At 45.7% G+C, this 25,343-nt stretch overlaps 1 protein-coding gene and 1 long non-coding RNA gene across 2 annotated transcripts; one reads left to right on the top strand and one right to left on the bottom strand.

The window, feature by feature from the left end:
* Window positions 1-990: 990 nt before the first annotated feature.
* LOC148135684 (putative G protein-coupled receptor 139) lies at window positions 991-2,937 on the bottom strand. Its single transcript, XM_087984289.1, has 2 exons — window positions 2,868-2,937; window positions 991-1,928 (listed from the first exon to the last, which is right to left on the bottom strand). The coding sequence occupies exons 1-2, from the start codon at window positions 2,935-2,937 to the stop codon at window positions 991-993; spliced, it is 1,008 nt and encodes a 335-aa protein (XP_087840415.1).
* Window positions 2,938-11,089: 8,152 nt separating this feature from the next.
* Window positions 11,090-24,308, top strand: LOC148135683 (uncharacterized). Its single transcript, XR_015754847.1, has 2 exons — window positions 11,090-11,305; window positions 21,055-24,308. It is a non-coding gene; the product is annotated as an uncharacterized LOC148135683 (long non-coding RNA).
* The last annotated feature ends 1,035 nt before the right edge of the window (window positions 24,309-25,343 follow it).

Below are 25,343 nucleotides of genomic sequence, written 5' to 3'. Positions count from 1 at the left end.
TGCATTCCTTCTCTTGATGGCCGGATGCAAATCCTCGCCTCCTTCCTGACCAAGAAAAGATGAGGGGCTTTCCCAGATCCTGGAATTTGAAACCAATCCAGTCGGTTGGAAATGGAGGGATTCTTGTCATGTCGCATGTGGGAGCGAGTCTCCGATTTGGATACATTTTCCAATCACCTCGTTCAAAGTGACACTGGGACACATGGCTGGAGTAGGTGTAGGCTGAACCTGGGGATCCTGGTCTAGAGGTTGGGACATTACCACCAGAGTCCTGCACTGGGGCCAGATTCCCATTGTGAGCAGGCTGAGCTGTTCCATGATGTGGATTCAGGATGAAATGTTAGTCTCAGCACTGGCCTCATGGGAACCAGGGAATCCCTTCCTTCCAAATGGTGTCTCAGAATCGATGACATTGAGCCACAACAGAGTTCCTCCAACAACATCAGCATCCCACAGTGCTGAACCGGACTGTCTGCCTGAACGTGTGATGGGAATGACCGCTTTCTGTGACACCGAGAATGGGCTTATTGACTGAGCAGGTACACTGACAGCAGGGAGGTAAGGACCCAGCCTTTACACTGGCTCTGTGTTGATGGTGGGAAGCACTCTCACTGCTTGTTACTGTGTATTTTAGGGACATAGTGAAAGGACACTCTCAGCTCGAAAACCCTTCCTACTGTTGAACAACACAAAAGGCAGGAATGGGGACACACTACAAAGTAATGTTTATATTTGACAGCTTCATCCTGGGACTGGGCCTTCCGAAAAACTTCTCCCACAGAACCTTAGCACTGTAAAGGGAACTTGAAATGCTGATACAAGCAAATAAAATCCCAGCATTATAAAGGGAATGGGATGAAGATTGGATAGGGTGAAAATCAGAGAGTTACAGGGAAAAGGCACCTTGGATTGGGATTTTTTTTCATTGCTCTGGTAAAGATCTGGCACAGTTGTAAAGGCCGGCCAAATGGTGACTTGCTTTGAAGGCATCTATGTTTCCAACTGAGTCATCTCCAATTGTTCTTGGCATTTCAGACACTTAACAATTTGTGTCCAAGGATATCTGACCATATTCTTCAATTGCTCTCTGAATTTAGTCTGAGTCAGTGTGTAAATAAATGTGTTTGTGCAGCAGCTCAAAAGCTGAAGCATAAATCCAACTTCTGCGAATATACTCGCAGGGCTATTGAAACCATTCAGAATTTCAAAAGGTTTAAACTGATTGGTCAGAAAATATAAAACGTACGTCATCCATAACAAGAGGAAGGTGCCTGAAACAGTTAGTAGTAAAACGATGGATTTTCTCCGGCTCTCCATCTCGGGATCAGCGTGTTTGTTGTTGTTGGGATCTCCCCGAAACCTCCTGCGGACTCTACCAGCCACTAGAATGTGTCTGATGGTCAGAACGTTGAGCAGCAAAATCAGCAAAAGTGGAAGACATGGGGTTAAGATCGAATCCAGCCACTCAAACACCCGCCACCCAAGATCCAAGTAGAAGGCTTGGCGTACGGCACAAAACCATTCCACATTATTATACGTATCGATAGATGTAAAGGTAAAGTACACAGGAATATTTTTGATACAGAACAGAGCGCATACAGCTGATATAACTATAACTGCAGTTTTCCCTGTACAATATCTTAATCTCAGTTTCTGGCAACTAATGGCTACAAAGCGATCCAAGGTGAAAGCGACAGTTAACCAGAGTGAGCTGTCAGTGGATGTATGCAACAGGATAGATTTTAGACTGCACACAACAGTTATATCCAGGAAGCAATATGGAAAAAGAAGGTTATTAATCTGAGTAAATATCACATCAAAGATAACCACCATTAGATCCGCTGCTGCCATGGCAATCATGTAATAACTGATGCAATTGGAGAGACCACAGTTCCCTTGAGACAGGATGATAATCGCCACCAGGTTGACTAGTGAGAAAGAGAAACAAAGGCATTTACTGATCAGGCTGGTTGACATGACAGTGTTGCTGCATCAGACATTGAATTACATTGTGTCATCCTCACTCACTGATCAGAACAACAAATGTATACAGGAACAATACTAGGTGATGTTCTTCCTTCTCTACCCCTTCTTTAAATAGCTCTGACAATCCCCATTCAACATCTCAAAATGAAAGAAGGGGGTGTTCTTGAAGGAAATGTGAAACTCGCACGGTTTCTGAAGTTGTTTAGGGAGGGTGAGATGTCAGTGTGTGTACAGGAGATCAGAGAGGTGAACAGATTAAAGTGTAAACCCAACACCATCTGATCAGTAAAACACAACAGGAGGCATTGGATAATAGTACAACATGAACAGCCACTGTTTTCATTTCAGAAACAAAGCAGAAAGTTCACACAAGATGTACACAAGCCAGCAAGGAGATGATGAGCAGCTCATCTGTGCCAGTGAGGGTTTGAGTGGGGTGTAGAGATTCACTAAGGCACTGGATGGAACTGCTGACCTGCTCTTCAGAATAGGGCACTGGGATCTTTGCAAAGCTCCTGAGAGGGCAGTCAGTGCTTCAGGTTCACATCTTATCTGAAAGACAGTGCCTCAGGTAGGGCAGCTTTCTGGTGGGAGGGACAGTCTGTGTGAAATGTTGATGGGGGTTCAAACCCATAACCTTTCTGCTCTGAGCATGCAGTATGCTGTCTGAGCCCCAGCTGACATCCTTCACTGAGAAAGAGGAACTGAAGGTCTCAAAAAACTCAAACAGGTTCCGAGATGAAACAGCGACCGTACATGATATCAATCTGAAAGAAAGGAGCTTAAATTCTGGCAAGTCACAGCAGCAGAACCCAGCTGAGACGCTCGTGTTTCTGTGGAAAAGCCGATCACACATTTACTAACAAAGTTGTCTTATTTACCAGGAATACCAAGAGCTGCAAGAACTGGGTAGTAAATGTCTTGTATCTGTAAAGTGATCGCCCGGCTCATTTTCCGTCAGGAATGATGTCAGCCTCTGCCACAGGCACTGATTCTGACAGATATACTGATCCAAACGCTCCAGAAATCTCCTTCTTATCCCTGAAGAAGTCTCCCACAGACCCCCACATCCCTTCTCCCAGTGGGAGTATTATTCTGGTTGCTCTAACAAACACAGTCAGTCGGGTGTGTCAAACGCTCATTAGTTCCCTGGTAGGATGCTCATGGGACCTTCCTTTCTAATTGTTGCTGTCGGTGTATTGAGCATCTCTTTATGTTTAACAATGCTGGAGAAACAATGCTGTGGTCTTTGCAGAAAACAGAGATTCTTGCCGAGCTGCAATGTTAACCACCCTGCTGTGGGACCAGAGTCACATCCAAAACCAGATCTTAAAATACAAGAATGCAGATGGATTTTCCCATTGCTGTGAAGATGTCCGTTTATTAAGAAGGCTAATATTTCACCATCTCATCTCATTGTTAATGATGAGGCAAATTTTGATTTGCTGATCTGGTTGGGTGTGTTGTTCCTGAACGTCCTGTTCAGGATGTTGACTGTGCAGTACACGTTCTGGCTGTGGTCACTGCCTGGTTTGGTGAAAATGGTAGTTGCCAATTCATCAGCCAAACTCTGAGTGTAGCCCATGTTTTACTGCCTGCACATGCAACCCACTCTCGAGCGCAAGCAAAGCAGTTTAGCTGGTCAAAGCTGAAACTTTATTGCTGGAACAGCACAGCAGGTCAGGCAGCATCTAGGGAACAGAAGATTCGACGTTTCGGGCACATGCCCTTCTTCCTGAAGAAGGGCATGTGCCCGAAACGTCGAATCTTCTGTTCCCTCGATGCTGCCTGACCTGCTGTGCTGTTCCAGCAATAAAGTTTCAGCTTTGATCTCCAGCGTCTGCAGACCTCACTTTCTCCTCCAGTTTAGCTGGTCAGGATGAAAAGGCTGTTCCTGGGCAGGATGCCATGTGCACATGTTCAACACAATGTTACCTTCTGCACATGATCAGTTTTCATTGGCTGTGCCGAATTTTCAGATGTCCATTGGTTGTGAAATGCAAGTCTTACTTTGTCATTTCTCACCCTAACCTGACAACAGAGTTTCAGTTCTTCTTTGTCTGGATTCCAGTGTGCCTCTGTCTTGTTGTAATAAACAGATTGGAACTTTGTGCCAGTGTGAGATGGATTGAAGGGAATTTCATCTGATCATTAACATGATAGTGCAGGCAGGCAGTGCAGGAGTCTCCTGTAGCTCTCCCCTCTGTCACAGGGAGACTGGTTTGGAGAGTAGCCTCTCAGATAAGTGGAACAGAAGCAGCTCAGCCTGTGACATCCATGACTGGCTGAGCTGTAGACCAGTGTCAGGCCAAATCCAACTGAGCGGTAGTGTTTGGAAACTCACTAGTTCGGGGCACAGTCAGGCATGTCTATCGCTGCATTCAAGATTCAGGATGGTGTGTTGCCTCCCTGGTGCCTGGGTTATGGATGTCTCTGAGCGGCTGCCTGAATTTCTGAAAGAGGAGGGTGAATAGCCAGAGGCAATTGTATACATTGATTGGTACCAATGATATAGACAGCAAAGGGGATGAGATCCTGAAAAGTGATTATGGGGAGTTAGGCAGAAGGTTAAAATACAGGACCTCAAGAGTAGTAATTTCTGGACAACGCCTTGTACAAGGATGTTTTCAGGGTTGGAGAGTTTAAGCTACAGGGAGAAGCTGAATAGGCGAGAGCTGTTTTCCCTGGAGCGTCGGAGGCTGAGGGGTGACCTTTATAGAGGTTTACAAAATCAGGAGGGGCGTGGATAGGATAATCAGACAAGGTCTTTTCCTTGGGGTGGGAGAGTCCCGAACTAGAGGGCATAGGTTTAGGGTGAGAGGGGAAAGATATAAAAGAGACCTAAGGTGGCTGGTACAATTACAATATTTAAGAGGCATTTGGATGGGTATATGAATAGGAAGGGTTTGGAGGGATATGGGCCGGCTGCTGGCAGGTGGGACTAGATTGGGTTGGGATATCTGGTCGGCATGGACGGGTTGGACCGAAGGGTCTGTTTCTGTGTTGTACATCTCTATAATTCTGGTTTGGTTGGGTTTGAACAGTCTGGCTGTTCACTGAAAAGCAGTCAGTTCAGTTTGAGGCTGCTGGTTCAGGAAACAATGACATGGAAGAAGGTGTTCCATGCTGAGCCCCTCTGCCATCTCCATCTCTCTCTCTCTCTCCCCATAAGACCCTGAGTTTGATTTTACCTTTTGTACCAAGGGGTGGTTATGGGGATTGTTGTATGTAGTTGGAACAGCATCATTAAATAGGGATAATCTGCTGGATTTTTAGATGAATTCGGCTATTCTATGTTCTGTTTTCTATTGTTTATGTCTCATTCGGTAATCTTGCGAATAAATTTTGTTAGTTTAAAACGAAGTGGTTGGGCCAGCTACATCCCTCCTGGAATATCTACCTCATGCCTTCTTAAAACAAGGAGCAAAGTTAGGGAGGGGGCTCCCTTATTCAAATGTTTTGAGGGGGGCTCTGTCCTGGTCCATCACAAGAGCTATTCCGGAAGTTTTAAATGAGTCTGGCTGGGGCTGGGATCCAGCGCAGTATGGAGATGAAACAGAAGGTTGGAGACAGTGCGGAAGTTAATGAGAGCAAGTTAAATAATTCAAGGCAGTGATGGTAATCTCAGTATGAGACAGGGCAGGAAAGGGCACAGCAGGAAGCAAGGCAAGTCTGGGCTAAATTGCAATTATTTCAATACAAGAGGCCTGACAGGGAAGGTACACGATGGGAACATGGGTCTGAGATATGGTAGCTTTTCCAGAAACATGGCTGAGGGAGGTACAGGACTGACTGTTCAATGTTCTTGGGGACAGATGCTGCAGGAAGGATCAAAGGGGAGGCAAGAGAGGAGGACGAGCTGTGTTTTTGATTAGGGATCACCTCATGACAGTATTGAGAGAAGACATTCTTGAGAGTTCATTCTCTGAGTCTGTTTGGGTCGAACTGAGAAATAAAAAGGAGGAGATGACTTTCAGAGCATTCTGCCCAGGAACCCGACAATAGGCAGCAGGAGATGGAGGAGCAAATATGTAAGGAGATTGCAAGAATAATCTGGTTGTAATAGCAGGGGATTTTAACTTTCCTGACATCAACTGGGACTGCCATTGTGTAAGGGTTTGGATGGACAGAAATTTGTTTTGTGTGTTAGGGAAGAATCTCTCATGCAGTATGTAGATGGCCTGGTGAGAGAAGTGGCAAAACCTCACCTCCTTTTGGCAAATAAGGCAGGGCAAGGAATGTGAGTATTCGTGGGCCCACTCACCATATTTCCATGAGTTTTAAAATACCTACAGAAAAGGACAGGTCTGGTCCACAGGTTGAATTGCTAAAACTGGGGCAAGGACAATTTTGATGGTATTAGATTGGAATCTTCAGAAGTTGTTTTCTCTCAGTACTGTTGGAATGTGCCCCCGAATCAAAAACACAGCTCACCCTCCTCTCTTCTCTCCCCTTCTATCCTTCCTACAGCATCTGTCCCCAAGAACATTGAACAGTCAGTCCTGTACCCATCTCAGTTATGTTTGTCGGGAAAGGGAGACTTTGGAAAGGGAGTTCCTGAGGGTTCAGGGCCAGCATATTCCTGTCTGAGTGAAAGGTAAGGCTCGCAGGTGTAGGGAACCCTCGGGTTATTGAAGTCCTGGTTTTGAGAAAAGAGGCAAATGAGACGTATGGGCAGCTGGGATCCCGTGAATTCCTTGAGGAGTACAGAGGGAGTCAGAATACACTTCAGACAGGGATCAGGAAGGCGAAAGGGATATGAGATGGCTTGGCAGATGAGGTAAAGGAGAATCCAAAGAGATTCTCCAAGGACAGGAAGTGTGAAAGAATAACTCAGGACAGAATAGGGCCTGTTAAAGATCAACAAGGTCATCTACTTGCGGAGCACAAGAGATGGGTAAGATCCAAAATGAATATTTCTCATCAGCATTTACCATCAAGAAAGGCATGGATGTGAGAGAACTTGGGGAAATAAATAGTCATGTCTTGGAGGGTGTCCACATTATAGAAGAGGTGGTGTTGGAGGTCTTAGAACGTATTAAGGTAGATAAATCCCTGGGATCTGATGAATTAAATCCCGGGACTTTGTGGGAAGTGAAGGAGGAAATAGCGGGACCCATGGTAGAGATATTTCTATCATCGACAGCTACTGGTCAGGTGTGTGAAGACTGGAGGCTGGACAATGTTGGGTCATTATTTAAGAAAGGCTGCAGGGAATTTCCTGGGAACTAGAGCCCGGTGAGTTGAATGTCTGTGGTGTGGAGTTGATGAAAGGGATTCTCGGAGACAGGATCTACAGGCATTTAGAAAGGCAAGGACTCATTTGGGATAGTCAGTACGGCTTTGTACTGGGGCAATCGAGTCTCGCAAACTGGATTGAGTTTTTTGAAGGGGTGACTATGACAGTAGATGAGGGCAGTGTGGTAGATATTGTCTACATGCACTTTAGCAAGGCCTTGACAAGATACTGCATGTTTAGTTGTTGAGAAAGGTTATATCTCACGGGATCCAGGGAGAGCTAGCCAATCGGATACAAAACGGGCTTGCTGGTACGAGACAGAGAGTGATGGTAGAGAGTCGTTTTTCAAACTGAAGGCCTGAGATCAGCAGTGTGCCATAGGGATCAGTGCTGGGTCCACTGTTATTCACCAGTGATAGAAATGGTTTAGATGGGAATGTAGGAGGTCCAGTTAGTAAGTTTATGGATGACACCAAGATTGGCGCCATAGTGGACAGTGAAGGTGGTTATCTGGAAATAGAGTGAGATCTCTACCAGGCAGCTGAGGAAAGGACAGATGGCGTTTCATTGCGATAAATACAAGGTGTTGCATTTTGGAAAGGTAAATCAGGGCAGGATTTAGGTACATTCAATGGTTGGGCCTTGGGCACTGTTATTCAACAAAGAGACCGAGGGGGACAGGTTCATAGCTCCTTGAAAGTGGAGTCGCAGGTAGACAGGGTGGTGAAGAAAGCTTTGTTTGCTCACTTTCATCAGTCAGAACTATGCCTACAGGAAATGGGAAGCCTTGTTGGAGTTGGACGGAACAGTGGCGAGACCACACTGCATGTACCCTACTGTAGAAAGGAAATGATTAACCGAGAAAGACTGGGATACGACCAGAACGAGGAGGATTGTGTTAAAAGGAGAAGTTGCACAGCCTGGGACATTTTCCCTGGAACATAGCAAACTGAGAGGTGACCTTATAGTGGTATATAAAATCAGGAGAGGTGCAGAGGAGGTAGATAGCTGACAGTTTCTCCCTGTGGTTGGCAGGAGTCTACAGGAGAGCACGGGGTTTAAAGTGGGAGGGGAGAGAAACAAAAGGGTCCACAGGGGCATTTGTTTCCAACACAGAGGCTGGTGGTGGGACAGGCTGTCTGAGGGAATGAGTTTGCTCATTTCAGAAACATTGAGACAGGTACATGGATAGAGGAGCTCTGGAGGCATATGGACCAAACACAGGCAAACAGGACTCGTTTACACTGAGAAAACTGGGTGGGTGAAGGGACTGTTTCCATGCTGGACAGCTGGATGATTCTGCGCTCAGTTTTGGATGCATATGGTGCGAGCAGCTAGTCACTATTCAAACAATTCCAGCACCAGGCCACGTCAAAGGAACACTTGCTTCACTACTGAAGGGATTTGTTGACAATGTCGAGTAATAGAGATGTACAGCACAGAAACAGACCCTTCAGTCCAACCCGTCCATGCCGACTAGATATCCCAACCCAATCTAGTCCCACCTGCCAGCCATATCCCTCCAAATCCTTCCTATTCATATACCCATCCAAATGCCTCTTAAATGTTGTCATTGTACCAGCCTCCACCACTTCCTCTGGCAGCTCATTCCATACACACACCACCCTCTATGTGAAAAATCACCCCTTAGCTCCCTTTTATATCCTTCCCTTCTCACGCAAAACCTATTCCCTCTAGAACTGGACTCCCCCACACCAGGGAAAAGACTTTGTCTATTTATCCTATTCACGTGCCTCATGATTTTGTAAACCTCTATAAGGTCACCCCTCAGCCTTCAACACTCCAGGGTAAACAGCCCCAGCTTCTTCAGCCTCTCCCTGTAGCTCAAACCCTCCAACCCTGGCAACATCCTTGTAAATCTTTTCTGAACCTTTTCAAGTTTCACAACATCTTTCCGATAGGAAGGAGACCAGAATTGCACACAATATTCCAACAGTGGCCTAACCAATGTCCTTTACAGCCGCAACATGACCTCCCAACTCCTGTACTCAATACTCTGACCAATAAAGGAAAGCATACCAAACGCCTTCTTCACTATCCTATCTACCTGCGACTCCACTTTCAAGGAGCTATGAACCTGCACTCCAAGGTCTCTTTGTTCAGCAAAACTCCCCAGGACCTTACCATTAAGTGTATAAGTCCTGCTAAGATTTGCTTTCCCAAAATGCAGCTCCTCGCACTTATCTGAATTAAACTCCATCTGCCACTTCTCAGCCCATTGGTCCATCTGGACCAGATCCTGTTGTATTCTGAGGTAACCCTCTTCGCTGTCCACTACACCTCCAATTTTGGTGTCATCTACCAACATATTAACTAAACCTCCTATGTTCACATCCAAATCATTTATGTAAATGAAAAAAATTAGTAGAGGACCCAGCACTGATCCTTGTGGCACTCCACTGGTCACAGGCCTCCAGTCTGAAAAACAACCCTCCACCACCACCCTCTGTCTTCTACCTTTGAGCCAGTTCTGTATCCAAATGGCTAGTTCCCCCTGTATTCCATGAGATCTAACCTTGCTAATCAGTCTCCCATGGGGAACCTTGTTGAACGCCTTACTGAAGTCAATGTAGATCACATCTACTGCTCTGCCCTCATCAATCTTCTTTGTTACTTCTTCAAAAAAACTCAATCAAGTTTGTGAGACATGATTTCCCACACACAAAGCCATGTTGACTATCCCTAATCAGTCCTTGCCTTTCCAAATACATGTACATCCTGTCCCTCAGGATTCCCTCCAACAACTTGCCCACCACCGTGGTCAGGCTCACCGGTCTGTAGTTCCCTGGCTTGTCCTTACCACTCTTCTTAAACAGTGGCACCACGTTTGCCAACCTCCAGTCTTCCCGCACCTCACCCGTGACTATTGATGATACAAATATCTCAGCAAGAGGCCCAGCAATCACTTCTCTAACTTCCCACAGAGTTCTAGGGTACACCTGATCAAGTCCTGGGGATTTAACCACTTTTATGTGTTACAAGACACCCAACACTTTCTCCTGTGTAATATGGACATTTTTCAAGATGTCACAATCTATTTCCCTACAGTCTATATCTTCCATGTCCTTTTCCACGGTAAATACTGTGGCAAAATACTCGTTTAGTATCTCCCCCATCATGTGCGGCTCCACACAAAGGCCGCCTTGCTGGTCTTTGAAGGGCCCTATTCTCTCCTAGTCATCCTTTTGTCCTTACTGTCTCTCACTCTCCTAAATGCCTTCTTTGCTTCTTCCAATCCACAGACCCAGAAAATAGCACTGCCTTATTCTTCTGCAAAACACTGCTCCAGGCTAACTTCATACTTATGGTTTCTATTTTTAAAATTTAATCAAGGGACAGATCCCAATAAAAACATAAAAAAGAAAGAACCCACTTTACTCTAATATTTGTTAAAGAAAAAAAACTTCAACTTCCGCAGGAAACATTCACTCACCTCTTCTGAAGTAAATATTCCAAGTCATAGAGACATACAGCATGAAAACAGACCCTTCGCTCCAACCCATCCATGCTGACCAGATATACTAACCTAATCAGGTCCCATTTGCCAGCACTTGGTCCATATCCCTCCAAACCCTTCCTCTCCATATACCCATCCAAATGCCTCTTAAATGTTGTCATTGTCCCAGCCTCCACTCTGGCAGCTCATTCCATACCCACACCGCCCTCTACGTGAAAAAGTGTCCCTTTCCACCAAACTTGAAATATATCCAATAGAAACTGAAAGAAGTGTGGACGCTGGAAATCTGAAAGAGAGACAGAAATTGCTGGAAAAGCTCAGCAGGTCTGGCAGCCCAGCTGCAGAGATTTCCGAGGTCACGTTTCGGGTCGAGTGACCCTCTTCAGCCCTTGGATCCTGACCAAGTGTATTGGATCGCCACTCCCATTGGTGTCTCTCGCTGCCAATCAGTGGAGGGGATCTGGTTAAAACCCAGCAGGGCTCCTGCTCTCGCCACTTGGGAAGCGAACTGGTCGAGGGGGTAGTGTTTGAGTCAAGAGGAGAGTGTTGCTGGAAAGCCCTGACTGGAAACATTGAGCCTTGGGACTGGTCCGACTGTGACTGTAAGTGAGTCTTTCCCAGCAGCTTTTAGTCTGTCTCTGTGTGTGTGTGTGTTTGAGAAAGGAGAGCCTCTGTAGTGGAGCAAGGGCGATGGGAGTCCTGTTTCTTGTTGTCCCTGTCCTGCAGCGGAATATCAAACTGACCGTGACACGGTTGGGGTCCTGTTGGGAGACGGATCCCATTGAATGTGGGAACGTCCCTTTCTCGCCTCCCGGGCTCACTGATCACTCAACAATTCATTCACCCAGCTGTTGCTGCTGTGACAGCATGTTCTGTGCCAGTCTCTCCGTGTCAGGAAACAGAATTTCCTGGGCTCAGCGGTCCTCCCCGAGTACAGCACATCCCTGTTCTGCATGGGCAGGCAGCAGTGGGGTGTGGTTCACCATCTCTTTGTGTGGATGCAGGGACAAGGTCGACAAACTGGGCGGTCCACAGTCTCTCCACTTGATTTCTCCTGAGATTAAATCCTGACCTTGGTGCTGTGGAACATGTCAAAGTGCACGGTGGAAAACGGAATCCAGTGTGACTGGATTGAAAGAAATCCCACGGCTTAGTGCGTTGTAAAGAGTCTCTCTCTTACTGGAAGGTTGTGTCCAGTCTGGAAGCTGATTGTGTAATATATTGAATAGTGTTATCATTCTTCCCATGTAAGGAATCACATTGAGAGCAGATCTCTGAACTGCCTTCAGCTCCCCTGAGAGAGAGACATTCTGTTTGGTTTTCTGATGTGGGTGTCAGGATGAGATTTGGAATCAATCCCTACCTGTTGTTGACAGACTTGCATAAAACACTGGGAGGCAGGATCCAGCATACACAGTCAAATTGATTGTTCAGTTTTACTGTCTGCTGCTCAGAGAAAACAGAAATGCCCTTTATTTCTGAATTTGTGAGAGGCTGCCAGGAGTCAATGTCCCAAGAGGCAGGGTGGTATCCTCGTCAATGACCCTCCTGAGTCTAGTGTGCAATGACAGCAAGTTGTTGGGAAGGTGAAACAGAAAAAAAACAGAAATTGCTGCAGGAACTCAACAGGTGTGGCTGCATCAGTGCCAAGACACAAACAGGGAGCTGATGTTTCAAGCCTGATCTGACTTGCTTCTTCTAAAGTTCTTGTTTTTATTTCCAATTTCAAGCATCGACAGTATTTAGGTTTTATTAGGAAGCCAACTGGAATGTTGCCTTTTATTCTTGAGGACAGGAGGAATGAGGTTTTGCTTCAGGAATACCATGTGCAATTTTGGTCTCCTTACATTAGCAAAGGTATTGTTGCCATTCAGGGAGCCATAGGGCAGCACTGTGGTTCACTGTGCCAGGGACCTGGGTTCGATTCCAGCCTCAGGCAACTGTCTGCGTGGGTTTCCTCCATGTCCTCCAGTTTCCTTCCTAATTTCAAGTGCAGATTCAGGTGGATTGGCCGTGCTAAATTACTCATCATGTCTAGGGATGTGCAGGTTTGGTGAGTGAGCCATGGGGAATGTCTGATAACAGGGATGGGGTTAGGATGCTCCTCAGAAGGTGAGTGTTGACTCAATGGGCTGGATGACCTGCTTCCTTGCTGTAGGAGTTCTGTGACTGAGTAAAGAAAGGTTCACCTCGACTTGTTCCCAAGGTGATGGAACTGAACTGTGTGGAGAGGCTGGGCAAACTGAGTCTGTGTCTTCCTCAGAGTTTTGAAGAATGAAAAGTGATTTCATTGAAACGTAGATGCAGGTATGGTGGGGGAATTGGCCTGGAACCAGGAGACACAATTTAAAAACAAGAAATGGGTCCGAGATGAGGAGACCAATTACATAAATTGGGAATGGATATTCTCCGGGAAATGCACCAACAGAAATGTGGAGGTTGATTCGGGAGCACTTGCTGCAACTGCTGGATAGGTTTATCCCACTGAGGCAAGGAAGGGAAGGGAGGACGAAGGATACTTGGGTGACAAGGGGATGTGGAACATCTCGCCAGGAGCAAGAAGGAAGCCAGAGTGTGGTGCAGGAAAAATTCATGATTGGAGATGATTGAGAGACAAGTATGATTATTTGGAAAGCAAAGTTTGATTAGAGATAATCAACATGGCTTTGTGATGGGCAGGTCATGCCTCAAGCCTTATTGAATTTTTTCAGGATGTGACAAAACACATTGAAGGTAGATCAGTGGATGTGGTGTACATGGATTTTAGCAAGGCATTTGATCAGGTTCCCCGTGGTAGGCTCATGCAGAAAGTAAGGAGTAAGGGAAACCTGGCTGTCTGGATACAGAATTGGCTGGCCCATAGAAGACGGAGGGTGGTAGTAGGGGGAAAGTATTCAGCCTGGAGCTCAGTGACCAGTGGTGTTCCACAGGGATCTGTTCTGGGATCTCTGCTCTTTGTGATTTTTACAACTAACTTGGATGAGGAAGTGGAAGGTTGGGTTAGTAAATTTGCCAATGACACCAAGATTGGTGGAGTGGTGGATAGTGTCGAGGGCTGTTGTAGGTTGCAACGGGACATTGACAGGATGCAGAACTGGCTTGATAAGTGGCAGATGGAGTTCAACTTGGAAACGTGTGGAGTGATTCATTTTGGAAGATCAAATTTGAATGGAGAATACAGGGTTAAAGGCAGGATTCTTGGCAGTATAGAGGAACAGAGGAATCTTGGATCTCTCAAAGTTGCCATCCAGGTTGATCGGGTGGTGTGTTGGCTTTCATTAGCAGAGTGATTGAGGTAATGCTGCAGCTCTATAGAGCCCTTATTAGACCACACTTGGAATATTGAGTTCAGTTCTGGTCGCCTTATTATAGCAAAGATGTGGAGGTTTTAGAGAGGGTGCAGAGGAGATTTACCAGGATGCTGCCTGGACTGGAGGGCATGTCTTATGAAGAAAAGTGAGAAAAGCCCTAGCTCCCTCAAATGGAGCGAAGAAGGATGAAAGGTGACTTGATAGAGGTGTACAAGATGTTGGAAGCCATAGGGTGGATAGCCAGGGACGTTTTCCCAGGGTGGAAGTGTCTGTCATGATGGGATGTAATTTTAAGGTGTTTGGAGGAAGCTTTCGGGGAGATGTCAGAGGTACGTTCTTTACACAGAGTGGTGGGTGTGTGGAATGCACTGTCAGTAGTGGTAGTAGAGTCCGGGACATTAGGGACATTTAAGTGTCCCTTGGATAGGTGCATGGATGATCAGAAAATGAAGGGTACCTAAGTTAGTCTCTCCTTCGAGTAGGATAAAAGGCTGGCACAATATCAAGAGCTGGAAGAGCCTGTACTTGACTGTACTGTTCTACCAGAGCTTGGTGAATGTTTGGAATTCTCTCCCACAGGGGGCTGTAGCAGCTCAGCCTGTGAATGTGTTTGGTTTCTGATGGTTTATGGGGATGTGTTATTGGAAAGGCATGATTCAGATTGAATGGTGGTGGAGAGCTGTGGGGCTGAGTAGTCCTGTCCTGTTCCATGTCCATCTTGGTGCAGGACTGTGGAGGGTGTTCAATGTGCCAGAGAACTCTAATCACAGAGAGGGACTGTGGAATGAGAGTTAGCTCAGGGCAGGCTGGAATACCCCATGGGAAGGCATGGAATAACAGGATTGATCAAAGGTGATGGGAGCATGAGCTGCTGACAATCTTTGTGACAGTTTTGAACAGAGCTGGGGGGAGGAGAGGGGTGGTCAGTATAGGTTACTGTCACCATGCACAGGGTTTTGGAGTGGGAATTGGTTTGTTACTCAGTAAACTGGGTGGAAAGGCACTAACAGCACACGCTGGCTGGTGCTGATGGACAAGCTGTGGATTTGGAGATATGTCACTCTCTGCAGAATATGCCAGTGGTTGTGGCATTCAGCTCGAAGGTAGAAGCCCATTGGTTCAAATATCACTTTGGAGGCTAATACTGAGGGTGGTACACAGTGAGTTTATGGCCAGATGCCAGCTTCCTGATCAGGCATGATCCAGCTGAGCTCTCTGATTAGCCTCAGAGCAGGAGGCGAACGAGCAAGATCCATCTGTTGGAAATGAATATCAGAATATCATCTTCCTGATGAATATTTGAGTGACCTGGTAAGCTGATATACACTGCAGAAACCAAAATAGAAGTTGCTGAAAAAGCTCAGCAGGTCTGGCAGCATCAGTAAAGAGAAATTAGAGTTAATGTTTCCGGTCCAGTAACCCTTCCTTAGAAACCTATTGTGTGTCACTGACTGAGACCTACTTTTATTGCACCGATAAATGAAAGCTGGCTTCGAGCTGAATCCCTGCAATGTGGAAACAGGCCATTTGGCCCAACAAGTTCACAGTACACTCAGAGCATCCCATCCACACCCATTCCCTATATTTACCCCTGCCTCATGGACCTAACATACAAATCCCTGGACATTGTGGGCAATTTAGCATAGCTAATTCACCTAACCTGTGGACCAGGGGAGGAAACCCACGCAGACAGGGGGAGAAAGTACAAACAGTCAGTTCCCAGAGTGGATGTGAACCTGTATCCTTGGTGCTATGAGACATTGCTCACCCCTCAGCCACCGTGCCACCCAACTCTGTTTGTGATTTACAGCAGCCGGAGTTCTTTGTTGTTTTACTTAGAGAGCAAAGGGCAAATTGTTCCTCGGATGACAAATATTAAGACCAAGACTAGGAAACCCTGGATGTCATGGGGCGTAAAGGTTAGGTTCAAAGAAAAAAAAAATCAACGTTTAGGATAAATACTGAGGGCTCAGTACTTGACAGTACATGGGGCTGCTTAGGAAGTGCAGAAGGGAATTTCAAAAGGAAATTCAGAGTGTTCGAGGAAGAATTGGTGGCTAGAAGAAGGAAAGGAAAACCCAACATTTAAAAAAAAAACAAGGCAGGATCAATTGTTCGTGGTGAGCCAGGCAAGTCCATCAGTAGCAAATCCAGTGTTAATAAACAGATCCCTAAAGAGCTGGTGAAAACACAGATTTCACAATCTGAAGTGATGTGAGCAGACTCCCTGTCGCACGATTCTCCGTCTCTGTTGAAATACAGATCGATAATAGCAAATAAAAGGATGCAACATTGCATCAGTTCGGCCAAGACCCGGGATCCTGTTGGTGAGCCTGGAGAATGTCAAAGGAACTGAAACTGGGTGTGGCTCGGGAACACTATCACTCTGGGAATGTAGTTGCTGAAATTAGCTCAGTGTTCTGCCGAAAGTCACTTGTTTGGCAGAGGACAAGCTGAGTGCTTGGACCCTGTTCAGGGTACAACCAGAGATACACTTTAATCTCCTTTCAACAAACAAAATGACAGCAGCCCCGTGTTTCTGGTGATGAAAACGCCATCGCTAACAGAGAGAGCGTGAGTATTGTCACTTAGTAACACAATCAGCTCCACCCAGTGCCTCACCTTTCCATCTCTAACGGGAAACTTTCCCTCGGGCATTCTGAGGGAGAGAGCTACACTGGCTTTTTTCTTTATCTTCCTCTCTCTCTCTCTGTCTCTGTTCTCCCCCTTCCCCTTCTCAATCTCTCCCCACTCTGTGTTTGTATGCTGTCTATGTCCCCAAGTGGATAACCTCACATTTCTCCATACCCTATTCCTGCCAGTCACTCACTCAGCCTCTCCCAGTGTCGCAGCTGTGCCTTTACCAAGTTTGTACCCTGCACTGTTTCATTTTGCTTTCACTGACCTTGTGTGGGACCCGAGCTTTCTTAAAAAAAAAGCTTTCTGAAATGTCCCCAACAGGTGACATTCCCTGACCGATTCTGCTCCTCAAATCCTCACAGGAATCTAACAGGTTTGTCAATGTCTTCTATTTCAAAAATCCATGTTGATTCTGTCTAAATCTGTGATCATTTTTCTAATTGAGCCCTGATCACAGATCTATTCTAACAGATACAAGCACTTTCATGGTGCCTTGATGTCAGTGCTCAGGCTGAGAGAAATCTGGGAACTGGATATCTCTTTCCTTTCACAAACAGTTGTGTACACTTAGCATCTTCGATTTACAGGAAGCACTTTACAGGTTATCTTCTTGGTCATCTTCCAAATTTGTATTTACTAAGAGGAAGTCATGAAACTGGGCCAATGATTGAAATGGCTTTCATGATATTTTCTCTCACTAGTGTAAATGTAGTCTCTGTGGCTGTTTTCCCTGAAATCGAGAGTGCCTTTTCATTTATTCAGTTAAAGGTAACAATCCTTTCTCACCCAACTTGCTACTCTTCCAGCAGCCCATTGGAAGGATGGAGTGAAACTTGAAAGAGTTCAGAAAAGATTTACAAGGATGTTGCCAGGGTTGGAGGGTTTGAGCTACAGGGAGAGGCTGAACAGGCTGGGGCTGTTTTCCCTCGGAGGCTGAGCGGTGACCTTATAGAGGTTTATAAAATTATGAGGGAGATGGATAGGATAAATAGGCAAAGTCTTTTCCCTTGGGGTCGGGGAGTCCAGAACTAGAGGACATAGGTTTAGGGTGAGAGGGGAAGATTTAAAAGAGACCTAAGGAGCGACTTTTTCTCAGGGTGGTGTGTATATGGAATGAGCTGCCAGAGGAAGTGGAGGCTGGTACAGTTACAGCATTGAAAAGGCATCTGAATGGGTTTATGAATAGGAAGGGTTCCAAGGGATATGGGCCAGCATTGGCAAATGGGACTAGATTAAATCAGGTTGGCATGGACGAGTTGAACCTAAGAGTCTGTTTCTGTGCTGTATCAGGTTATGCAGGGAGTTTTCAAATCTGAAAAATCTCAGCACCAGCCCAATGCCATCTCCAATGATCTTAGGTGAATTTCTGCCATGCATCCTGTAGATAGTACATACTGCTAGTGCTGATAATTGGTGGTGGAGGGAGTGGACGTTTAAAATAGTGGATCAGATCGTGTTCAAGTGGGTAGCTGTGTCCTGGATGGTGTTAAACATTGAGTCTTGTTTGACCTGCACTCAGTAAGGCAAGTCGGGAGTATTACACCCCTGATATGTGGCTTGTTGGTGGTGGGCTGGCTCTGAGGAGTCAGGAGGGAAGTTACTCGCTTGCAATATTCCTAGAAAAGCAATTGTCCATGCAATGAGTGAAGATTCCTGGGAGGCACTGCCTGAGAATGAGGGAGAGCTCAGAAGGGAATCAGATTGGTTTTGAACAGGGAGTAATAGATACAGTGGCTGGCAAAAGATAGGGCGCTGTCCCAAGGGGACCTTTTTGATTCAGAGACCCAGTTAATGCAGGCACAAGTGGCTGAATAGTGGTGTTCTCCACTGTTACCAATGGATGATTTTGGAGTCCGAGCATAGGGACTAACTGAAAAAGTGACCTCTCAGGAGAGCAGTAACCTGATGGGCTGGTAGGAAATCTGTTTGAGATTACCAGCCAAAAACTAAAGACCTGAATTAACCAAGGATTAACTAAGTAATAATTTAACTAACAAAGTAGAGATGGCCGGGCAGGTGACGTTTTCCAGCTGTATGATGTGGCAGCTGGCTGATCTCATTGTGAGCTGCAGTGACCACATCTGCAGCAAGTGTTGGTTGCTGGAGGAACTTGGGCTCAGCATGGATGTGCTGGAGTCCACACTACACACATCAATGAGGGGGAGAGTTAACGGAATGTTTTGTTGCAGGAGGTGGTCATGCCTGGGAGATTAAGTACCACAAATTCAGTCAGTGGCCATGGACAGCAGGGTGTGAGGGATCCTGTATTCATGAAGAGAGGAACCTGTGCTCATGATCTTATCCAACAGGTACAAGGTCCTTGCTCCCTGTGTGGATGAGGAACAGAGCTGTAGGGAGAATGAGCCAGCTGACCATGGCACTGTGATACAGGGGACCATTCAAGAGCGGGAGTGAAAAGGCAAGTGGTAGTTGTAGGGGAGGAGATAGGATACTTTGTAAGCAGGATAGAGAATCCCACACCGTCTGTTACCTGCCTGGTGTCAGAGGAAGGGACATGTCTGACTGGCTTGAAAGGATATTGGAGAGGGAGGGGGAGGATCCAGTTGTGCTCCATGTCAGGACAAACAATAAAAGCAAGACGAGAAAACAGGGACTTGTTTAGGAATCATCAGGAACTAGGAACCAAATCAGAGAACAGGCCCTCAAGGGTTATAGTGTCCGGATTACTACCTGAGCCATGTGCACCTTGGCGGAGATATGTGAGAAGACAGGAGGGAGAGAGGGAAGGTGGGGGTGGGAGAGAGGAGAGAATTTCCTCGATCCAATCCTTTCATAATCTTCTCAGGACCCTAGTTTAACAGGTGGTTGAAATAATAACACCAGAAAAATCCGCCCAGATGATCTGGGGAAATCTCCAAGCTGGGACTGGTCACCCCCTGCTCAGTACTATCTCTGATCTATCCTGGATCAATGGCATACTGGACGTCCCTCACCTCCATTCTCTCTGAGAGAGGCAGCGACTGGTTATACCCTTTGCTCGGGTGGTGGTTAAATCTTGTTGGCTGAGAGTCAGATTCCTAACTGCACCTTTGAACCTAATCTCTTCAGAAATCCTGATGAGGTGCAGCAGAGTACAGTTGGGAAGGAATAGGAATTTTGCAAGGAGGGAATTATTTGAAAATGCTCCTACATGGGAGGGAGCTGGCATTGATATAAACAGGGATCTTGTAGCTGAACGTTGTGTTCAACTGAGGAATGAAACTTGAGAATAAGCAGAGAGAGAAGCAGTCCTCACAACAGCTGGGGAGAATGAACAAGGAAAAACAGAATTTATTAACCAAACTGAGAATGACTCTTCAGAGCACCTTGTGTTTTAATTTCCGATTTCCAGCATCCCAGAGTAATTTGGCTGTTATTGTGAAAAGGGGGGAGTTAGCTATTTGAGGCTGGTTTTTTCAATGTTAAAGTCATCCGCTGATCTTATTATTGTTCCTGAATGCTGTGAATTCAGATGAAAAAATTTGTGTGCCTTTCATTGATAAAAGGTGAGCTGTGGGAGCATAGAGTCATAGAGATGTACAGCGTGGAAACAGACCCTTCGGTCCAACCCGTCCAAGCCGACCAGATATCCCAACCCAATCTAGTCCCACCTGCCAGCCTCTGGCCCATATCCCTCCAAACCCTTCCTATTCATATACCCATCCAAATGCCTCTTAGATGTTGAAATTGTACCAGCCTCCACCACTTCCTCTGGCAGCTCATTCCATACATGTACCACCCTCTGCGTGAAAAAGTTGCCCCTCAGGTCTCTTTTTATATCTTTCCCCTCTCACCCTCTAGTTCTGCACTGCCCAACCCCAGGGAAAAGACTCTGCCTATTTACCCTATCCATGCACTTCATAATTTTGTAAACCTCTAGAAGGTCACCCCTCAGCCTCTGACGCTCCAGGGAAAACAGCCCAGGATGAACATGTTTTCATACTCAGTCTTCTCTACTCTCCTGATATCTGGCTAACAGTGACAAAGGCAGCAGTTGTAGCCTGTCCCCTTGTCCAGTTGCTCCATCATTTCAGAAAGCAGTGTAGTGCCAACCTTGTGGCTGGAGGTCTGAAGTCACATGGAGGCAGACTTCCCTTCCTGATCAACATTGGTGAACCAGATGGGATTTGTTTTAACAATTATTGGTGACTGTGAGACTCAGCAAGACTAAATTGACGATTCCTCCACCTCCCATGACCTCAGAGTATTTGAATGAGTCTTAGATTACCTGTCCAGTGATATTACATCCACCACTATCTCCCCAAACTGGGGTGAGCCTGACTGAGACTATATTGTCCACATTTCACGTGTACCTTTCAGTACAACACAATTGTGAGCTGTGAATTGAAATCTGAGAGAAGGATTGTGTTTGATTTGTTTGTATCTCCTATTTTGACCAGGTATCCACCATGAGACAGAAGCTGGCAGTTACTCTGGTCATCATCGCTCTTGTTGCTGATCTCATCCTTGTGGAAGGAAAGGTCAGGTCAGGAACCAAACCAGGCAAACATCCCGGCCACAGCAAAAAGAAGATTTCTGACAAGGCCAAGATAGCGATGGCTGCTGGAGCTGGAGCCCTGGGAGGGGTAGTCATTGGCTCAGGTTTGAGCCATGGACAGGGGGGCCGGATGAGAAACCATCACCATCACCATAACTATGTCAATGGGACTGGGCAAAATGGTGGGATGGGCCCTTGCCCAATGGCCAGGGTCTGGCTGTTGGGTTCAGTCTTTACACTAACGTACTGTGTTTCAGTGTAGTATAGTGTTGTGTGGCTTCTACCTGCATGCTCTCTGTCTCTATGCCTTCCAGCAAGTGCTTCATTGAGATTGGAATCTGAATTCCAAATCTCTTTCCTCCGTGTTTCCCTTGCAGGAACTCCCTTCTGGTCTGAGCAGTATTAAAACTGTGACCTGTTGCTGCTGCACTTTGTTAGAGCCTAGGTCAAACTCTCAGAACACATATCCAGGGCACCATCATCATCAACACAGGCTTTTCCACACAGTGCTGCTGGCTTGGACAATTGCATGCATCACTTTACAATTCCCCAGTTGCTGACATGAATCCTGTGTGCTCCACACTTGTGCACCCACAGTTCAACTGTGACCACTCTTCCCTCTCGGCTTCCACGAGCCTCAGATATTGATGAGACCAGTGAGTATTGAGAAGATTTGTCGCTCAGGTTGAGGTTCTGGATGTAAGTTTGCTCACTGAGCTGGACGGTTCATTTTCAGACGTTTCATATCAGTGATTTGGTTATCCCTTCTGAAGTTTATGCTCTTCCTGTCTATTTGTGCAGCTTGAGACATGAGGGAGTGAGGGCCTTATGAGCCTCCAGTTTGTAATCGTTGTATTTTATCACAACCCTTGGGCTTGTTGCAGTCTGTCTTGATGAAGAGAAATTGTGAGATGGTAAAAGTGAAATAAAAGGGAGAAATACTCCAGGAAGATTGTCTTGTCCAACACTGGGTTTGCTTTTGCTCTTGCCTCTGTAGCTGGCATTGATTTCTTTTAGATGCTGGGCTGCTTTCACTCTGTTTCCAGCGTTTCACTTCCATTCCAAATCCCCCACCCCCGATTCCATTTGTGTTTCTTGCTGCTGGATAAGAGGAGGTGAGAAAATTCAATTGAAGTGTTTTCATCGAGACGGGGGGTCGCTGGTCAGTCCCTCAGATTGTTCAGCCAAACTTCATTCATTTAACCTGACTCCTTATCCCTCCAAAACACAACATGGCACAGATCGATTATCCTCCAATTTGCAGGAGACAATCCTCCCTTACCTCCCTGGAATACTGTTTGGGGGGAGACAGTTCCAGATTTCGAAAAACTCTGAATTATCATGTGACCATTGAGATTGTCAATGAATGGTTCCCACTCATTTGGAGATCCTGACCCATGCTGTAACCCTCACATAAGAGAGAATCATCTCTCTCTCTCTCTGTCTGTCTGTCTGTCTTACATGGGAGGCCCCAGAATTGGAAGCTGTTTCTCAGTTATAGACTTGGAAGAGACCCTGTCCTCATTGATCCTGTCAAATTCTCTCGAAACCTCTCCTCTCTCAATGAAAACACACATATTCGTAGCAACTAAGGGTCATTTTAGAGCCAGCGTCCTCAACCATTGTTCCCTCAGGCAAGCACAAGTCTTTTTTTCCAAATATTATATTATTGAGTGTTCATAAAGATGATTGGCTGGTGCAGTGTTGGTGTAGGAATAGGATCGGGTCAGTATGAAGCCTAGAGGTGATTGTGAGCTACTATTGATCAGAAGGTCACTTGCTCTCAGTGCCGATTAGCACTTGTAAAAGTCAGGAAGCAAATGCTGTTCACTTTAGGGTTGAAATGGTGGTTGTCCAAGCTCAGGTATTGGATCCAGTCTGTGGTTTCTGAGTGGCAGGTGGATACACAATCCTGGTATGGGACTGACCTTTTGAGAACAAGACATTAGTTTGTCACTATTTCCACACCTCAGAAGTTAGGAATTAATTTGCAGAGCAGCTGATTTGTCACCAAAGCTGAAATGAGTGGTCAATTTACCTGGAAGGAAAAAGAAAATTAAAAATCACACTACACCGGGTTATAATCCAACAGGTTTAATTGGAAGCACACTAGCTTTTGGAGCGTCGCTCCTTCATCAGGTGGTTGTCAAAGCTAGTGTGCTTCCAATTAAACCTGTTGAACTATAACCTGGTGTAGTGTGATTTTTAATTTTGTACACCCCAGTCCAACACCGGCATCTCCAAATGATGACTACTATCGGAAAACCAAAAGAGTTTGGGCTTCTCCTGGGGTGTTTGTCTGTCATGAGGAAAAGGACAGACAGAGGACTTGCAGATAGGCATGAGTATTCCGATATAGCTCAGTATAGCTCAGGTTATCTTCTTCCTTGCATAATGGTCACAGGTGAAGGGCTGCTTCTGTCTGACTCGAATCATATGAAATCTTTGCTGTTTGAATTTGCTGTATGTTTGTCATTGTGCCTTCAGGAGTGGGTCTGAGTCTGTCAGTCTCATTTCTATTTGGAGCAGGTGGGTTTTTTTAAATATCAGGGTAGTTTTTTTTGTGTTGTGATTGATAAGTATGTAGTCTTTCCATCTACTGAATGTTTATTTATTTGTTTGTTTTGTTGAGTGGATTACCTCTGAAGTACTGAGTGCACTGTATCAGTATGATTGTCTCAGGCGATGCAGCTTTCATTTAGAGAAGGAGTCTGTTTGAGCTGTCTGCAGGCTTGCTGTTATTTTATATTGTCTCAGTCAAATGGAGGTTGGCACAGTTGCTCTCTTTGATCAGTATTTAAAGGACGAGAAACCAAATTGGGTGGAAGGAGTAGTCCTGAGGCTGCTGTGTTCAGCTGCACTCGGCTTATCAGAGACAATGTGAAAGGTAGGAAAAGGGAGCTTTGCTGATCATGGTAATCAGGAGAAAAGATGACCAGAATTGTTTTGATGACTTGCGTTTTCTTAATATTCCCAGTCCTGATGTTGTGCAAACATGCCTGAGAATATTTCTATGTATATCTCACTAGCTTTGAAATTTCTGGAGCTGATTTAAAAATGTTACTTGCTAATTGAAGGGATTATTATGTGATGAAGCCTTAAAATGTCGCAGACATTAGCATGCAGCTTTGGAAGAATAAAAATCAAGGAACCAGGTGTTGAATGCGTGTGTCTTCATGTGTCCACATGGGTGTGTTTTACGGGAGGGAGTTCATAAACTTCTCTCTGATCCCGGGATTATCACTGGCCTGAGGAATTGCCAAGTCAGCCTTGGGTGAAGGATCTTTGGAAACATGATTGTGCTTCTTGTCCAATAAATACAAAACAACAGAAACATCCCATAAACAAGAAACAAACCAATAAGTTAACTCTTTGAAAGAAGAATCATATCAGACATCAAATGTCAACTCTATTCCTCCGTCAGCAGATGCTGACAGATCCAGCATTTTCACTTCTGATTCCTGATTCCCGATCTCCAGTAGCCGCAGGACTTTGCTTTGACCTGACATAGTCAGTTAATCCCTTTCAGTCAAGGTGTCAGCCAGGACACTGTGTTTGAAGTCACTCAGCTCCTCTTTAACAGCAGAAGTCTGCAGGAACAGGCTGTTCTGCCCATCTATTCCAGGATAAATAGAGTGGATAGGTTGGGCTGGATCCCCTTCTTCAGAATGAACGATATGTCCAAGTGCTCCATTGAGTCTTCATTGGAATTATGAGAGATACAAAATCACCTTATCCATCAGATGGAACCATTTCCAGGATTCCGGCAGGAGATTCCAAATTTGTTAAGGCTCTATTTTAATGAGTTGCCAGTATCTTATGCAAGTTGGGTCAAGGGCAGCCTCTCCATTTAAGGTTCATGCTTTTCCCCACTATATGGTTGAAGGAGCTGTCCTGGTACTTACTCTTTCAGTGCAATGCTGATGGACGGCAGCAAAGCAGAGAGGCAAAGAAATCTAGTTAGTTTTTCTGTTGAGGTGGAAGAGAGACACAGCAGGTAGACCTTGTAGTCCCTTACCGCGAATCGTCAACATTTGGGAAGTCATTCCCCATTCGCTGATGGGTAGCTGTGTATCAGCAGTTTGTGAAATGGAAACTGGATAAAGATGACAAAGGCACTGTTTCTGGGATGTGACTAAGGAACAGGGAATGGGATCCTTGTATCTTTTCCCCATACGTGCAGGTGATTCT

Source organism: Chiloscyllium plagiosum, unplaced genomic scaffold, assembly GCF_037043375.1.
Source record: "Chiloscyllium plagiosum isolate Xiang-an unplaced genomic scaffold, Cpla_swu_hap1 HiC_scaffold_48, whole genome shotgun sequence".
NCBI lineage: Eukaryota > Metazoa > Chordata > Chondrichthyes > Orectolobiformes > Hemiscylliidae > Chiloscyllium > Chiloscyllium plagiosum.
This window is presented reverse-complemented; position numbering and strand designations above follow the sequence as displayed.